The sequence below is a fragment of the Epinephelus moara genome, chromosome 13 (assembly GCF_006386435.1).
Source record: "Epinephelus moara isolate mb chromosome 13, YSFRI_EMoa_1.0, whole genome shotgun sequence".
Taxonomy (NCBI): domain Eukaryota; kingdom Metazoa; phylum Chordata; class Actinopteri; order Perciformes; family Serranidae; genus Epinephelus; species Epinephelus moara.
In genome coordinates this window covers 4,786,210-4,791,356 of record NC_065518.1, presented here as the reverse complement: position 1 = coordinate 4,791,356, position 5,147 = coordinate 4,786,210, and the positions used below count along the sequence as shown (strand labels likewise).

The following is a 5,147-nucleotide window of genomic DNA, read 5'->3' as shown; positions in this document are numbered from 1 at the left end:
ATGAAAAGCTAATTTGTCTGTTCATTTCAAATGTTAAAAAATAACTTATTAAGCTGGCTGACTCTGAATTAAGCTTTTGATCCCCTTTTGTTGAAATTGTAAATATTGTATATGTGTACCGTGAACTCACAGAAATATGAGAAGGACAATGACTAAGAACTAATGGTCACATAAATTCAGTGACCCCCCCCCCCCCCCTTTAATCTGTGGTTCATCAGTTCTGAGTAGTTGCTCAACAGTTGGCTGATGATGAGATAAAAGAGGAAACATAATTAGCAGAGAACAGATGACGAGTGCAACAGACAAGAAGAGACAGACGGTCTACCCGGACATGGATCCCCTGCTGATGGTGTTGCTGTTGGTGTGGAGCTCAGGTAAGACTGTGTTTTTAAGATGAATGTGCGAACGGTGCAAAACCTGAGTGTTCAAATATTGGATTAAAGTCTCAGTTCTGCATTCAAAACAAACAATCCATCCATTTTGTGTAACTGCATTCAAGTAGTTAAGTATTATAACTTGTAAAAAATTTATAGAGGTGTGATTTTGGAAGGTTATGTATTCTTAACATATCGATGCCCTCCTCCATAACTATCTCATTAAACTAAATCAGGCCTTTTACCTGTTGTTTAAGTATCATTCAAAGTTGGTTCTAATATTGGTATTTTATTTGGTAACTTTGAATATCCTGAGTTATTTTAGAAGATAAAAGTCTGCTCTAATATTCCCCAGTTTGATGGGGGGGGGGGGGGGGTTGCTTGTCGCCTTTAACACACATGTCACAAACGTACTCTGATGAACAATAAACAGCGACAATCAATAGGCGAGGAAATAAAAGCAAGAAAATATACACTATATTTAAAAACAAACACACACACACACACACACACACACACACACACACACACACACACACACACATACTTGTTTTCAGTACTTTGTGTGGCCCATGATATTTGAGTTCTTTGAGAGGGCCACCACGTCCACTGGAGCTATAAGGGAGCAGAAAACAAACCAGGTGGGAGTAGACAGTGCAAATCTCACTTCAGAAAGTTCAAAATAAGCTTCCCTCTGCTATAGTTGAAGTCCCCACAGAAAGGGTGTTTCACTAAGGTTTGGTCCACACAAGGACACAAAGACAAGCTGCATGCACACACACTCTTTAAATAGCACAGTTGTTTAGTGATGTCATCACACAGGATATCTGGGTGTTGAAGTTTGCTTTGTTACATTAACCCTTTAAGAACTGAGGCCTGAACTGCAAAGCTAGTTCGACATACACTTTAAAGAAATAACTGCTACTACTCTGTATTTGGCTCCTCCCACAGTTATGTTCAGAGGTATGAAAATATAACCCAAGTTTTAATAAACCATAGTTTTCCTTTCCAAACTGGTTTTAGCTTTGCAAGGCAGTGGTACACGCATGATTCCGGAGTGAGTTCATACAGTCATCTGTTTTTTTCTCTGAGATGAGCCTGAAAATGTTTGTTTAGTTCACAGCTCTGCTCCAATCAAAATGCTGCTTTACAGTTAGGTTTCTTCTCTGATTTTCTCCTCAGGACTCTGGGCTGAAGGAAAACGCAACTCAACAGGTAAACAGAAAACAAAGATAAATGAAGTGGATGGATGGGTCAACAAGGTGTCTGAATTTGACACCAGAGACGGTTTTTCACATCCTGTTTTCTGCTAATCATAAATGTTCGTTTCTTTTCACCAAAGCACTTTTTTTTTCTTTTTCTTTTTTTTTTTAAATCCAAACCACCATCTTTCTCTTTGCTTAACCAAGTAGTTTTGACCATTTATTCCTGTCACTGAAGTTGTCTGCGAGGGTTATTTAAATGCTAAAGATGTGTCCTTTTAGAGATTTGTGGGACATGATGTCACATCGTAAAAGAAAAACATAAATGCACTCTGCTTTCTCCAGCTGTTTTGTGTTTGACAGGACAATTATTTTGCTCTAACCAATCAGCAGTGACTCGAATATGCATCCCGTCAAGCTTTTACTCTGGGGGTGATATGCACAATTCCTTTAGTGTTTAGGATCTTGCCTGCAGTGTTTTTGTAGTTGTTTGATCAGGCTCTCAGGACAGCCTGTAAACAGGGCTTCACAGTAATCAAGAGAAGGTAAATAGTGTGAATAACTTTTCCCAGGTGTCCAAGGAGAGAAATGGTGTAACCTCGTCAGTGACCTTGTAAGTGGTGAAGGGCCACTTTACCAAATGTGTGCTTCAAAAGTTAAACAAATATAAAAAGATTTGCTCCCAGATTAGCGACCATGGACGTAGAAGAGCTGTAAGATGTGAAATGAGGATCTTTCTCTTGTCCTGTTTTATGATGACCAAAATCTCAATTTGTCCCATTTTAAATGCAGAAAATAAATTAACAAGACAGCTGATAGCTGATCTGCTGAAGCAGAGATATAGAGCTGTCTGTCATCTGCAAAGAAATAAACTGATTCCATTATAGACACAGAAGAATGGAGCCCAATACTAAACCTTGGAACAGACCTCAAGAAATACTTTTCTGCCATTTACTTTTCATCTAGTGCTGTTCTCAGGTCACATTTACATGTACAGTATTTTCGTTTATGGCCAAATACCTGGACTTTGTCATTAGTGCTAGGCAGTAAATGTGAGTATGCTAAAATGCTAAACTAAGATGGTGAACATTGTATTTTGTATATCTGCTACACATTAGCATGTTAGCATTGTCATCATGTCAGTATGGTACTGTCACTGTGCTTAAATACAGCCTCTCAGAGCTGCTAACATGGCTGTTAGTCTTACTTCTATGTTTAATCTTCTTCTAATCTTTTGCAGAATGTATCCCACAATCCTTTGTTTTCCTCCAGGTGCTCACTGTGAAACCACAGCCAAGGCTGACATCGTGCTATTGGTGGACGACTCCGGGAGCATTGGTCTCCAAAATTATAGACTCATAAGGTCTTTTCTTGCTAGACTAGTCAGCGTCTTCAATATCGGCCCAGACAGAGTCCAGATTGGTAATATTCTTACTTCTTCTTCTTCTGTTTATACTACCACTCTTTGCACTATGTTTGTACAATTATTATTAGTTTTATTATCTCAAGATTTCACACCATAATGTAAAAATATTTAAATACAGGTACAGGTGCTGTATTCAAGATCTTAATCGAAGCAAATGAAAGAAGCGACAAAATCTAAAACATGAAAACTTGGGTGTTAAAGGGCCAGTGTGTAAAATGGGTTGAAAACAGTGACATCAGTGGTCAAATTCTAGATTGCAGGGCTCACTCGCTCACCCCTCCCGTCGGGTAAATGACGGTGGCCTCGTATGACCAAAAGCCTTGCGCGGACACGAGTTTTTCAGGAGTAGGTCTATCTAGCGACGAGGTGAATATTTATTTAGAAATCTAAACCATGTTAGGATATTGTAATGAATCACTCACGAGCAGGAGACCAGAGTAGCGTTCAAGAAAAAGGCCTGTTTATTTGAGCACTCCAAAAACTCCAGTAACACTCCAGGGGGTGGCACGTAAAAGACGTCCCAAACTCTGACTCTTCTAGCGTAACACACACACTTCATACACACATACTCACTTACAGTACCCAGCGGGGCAGCCCTCCCCTCTTTGCTCCACCAATTTCCAGCCCGCACACTGACTGACAGCTTACCACACTCACCACTGCAGTAAATGTTCGGTTATAATGTCAATGTTCTGTGAGTTAATGGCATGTTTGGGATTGAATGAGTATAGGTAGGGGGGAGGGGGGTGGGGTGTGACGGGGAAGAGGGCTGTGTGAGTGCGCTTGCTGGTGTGTGTATGAGCGAGCTGGAGGAGAGAGCAGCAGTGCACAGTTGGAGTTACAGCTAAGTTGTTGTTTGTTGGTTGTTTTGGCGTGGTTACGGCCAACAGTAACCTGTACTGTTCAGTAATAAACGGTGGTTTTAGCTGTACTGAATCCAATCAGCAGGGTACATAGGAGTAACGTTACTGCTATCCTATTGTCTGTTATTGACATAAGACTAAAATTTTCAGTACGTCCTGCGCTGTGATCTGCGGAGGGATACACCGGTGAGCAGGCACAGACGTAGCCTGTAAACAAAACTCAGCTGTTTATTTAGCCTAGCAATATCTCCGGACTATAGTAGCTGCAATGGACGACTTTGAACGCGATTTTGAAGAGTTTCTTGTAGCGGACACAGACCCAGAGCCATACCTGTTTGAGCCGGAGCATACAGATGAGGATCTCCATGTGTTGGATGCTGAGCGGGCAAGAAAAGAGGCTGAATCCTCCGCTCCCATTTTGCTGCACAAAATGGGATTCTGTTCTACCATCGTTGGGGAGATATATCATCAGGAGGAAAAACACCGCAGAGAGTGCATCACAAGGAGTGAAGTTGCGCCTTCTTTTCCTCGCAGATGACGGTTCGGGTTCATTCTCTCCTGTTGCGTGGTAAGTGTGGTCCATTCGCAAACTTTATAACTAAAAAAACTTTTCACTACTCTCTATCGGCGAACTACTAACACTCTCTGCTGTTTCCTCCTCCTTCTTCCTTCCTTCCGCTATCTTCGTTGGTTTATTTATACACGCGAAACGCGTTCTCTGGCTGGCTGGATTGTCCGCTTGGGCTGCCATACATACATGGTGGCGCAAGATGGCGACCTCTCTGAAGCAAGGCCCTAGCTATAAATATATATAAAAGCATAATTATAAGGCTACGAAAACCAAACGAATTTTATTTTATAGCAATTATACACTTATATAAACATATTAATGGGTAGAATATTCAGATTCAGATTCAGATTTGACAATAAACCATGCCAAATATTACACACTGGCCCTTTAAGTGATGAGTTGATCTATGAGCAGTTTTTTAATGTTGTACAGTAGCTGGTCTACCTATGTTATACTTCATACCAGAATCAACTAGAGAAGAGCGGGGCCCAATCTAAGGGTACATTCAGACCTAGAGTCGTCTCCTTTGGTCTGAATCAGGGACTCATGTTGTTCCAAAGTTGTATAATTGCCTAGAGTTGGTTCGTGTTCTCACGGCAGCATTTACAAGAGGACCAGATCAAATGCCTTGTGTGAGAAAGCTGCTCTTGATTGGTCAGAATTTCCATGTGGGAAAAATCCAGGAAGTAAAGCAAACGTTGAAGAAGAGTA

General features: G+C 41.0%; 1 protein-coding gene across 1 annotated transcript in view; it reads left to right on the top strand.

The window, feature by feature from the left end:
* The first annotated feature begins 286 nt into the window (after positions 1-286).
* LOC126400219 (collagen alpha-1(XII) chain-like) overlaps positions 287-5,147 on the top strand; it is a 15,856-nt gene continuing 10,995 nt past the window's right edge. Inside the window, exons 1-2 of the mRNA XM_050060782.1 lie at positions 287-374; positions 2,849-2,998. Coding sequence (XP_049916739.1) covers positions 287-374; positions 2,849-2,998 — 238 coding nt within the window. The remainder of the gene's footprint in view (positions 375-2,848; positions 2,999-5,147) is intronic.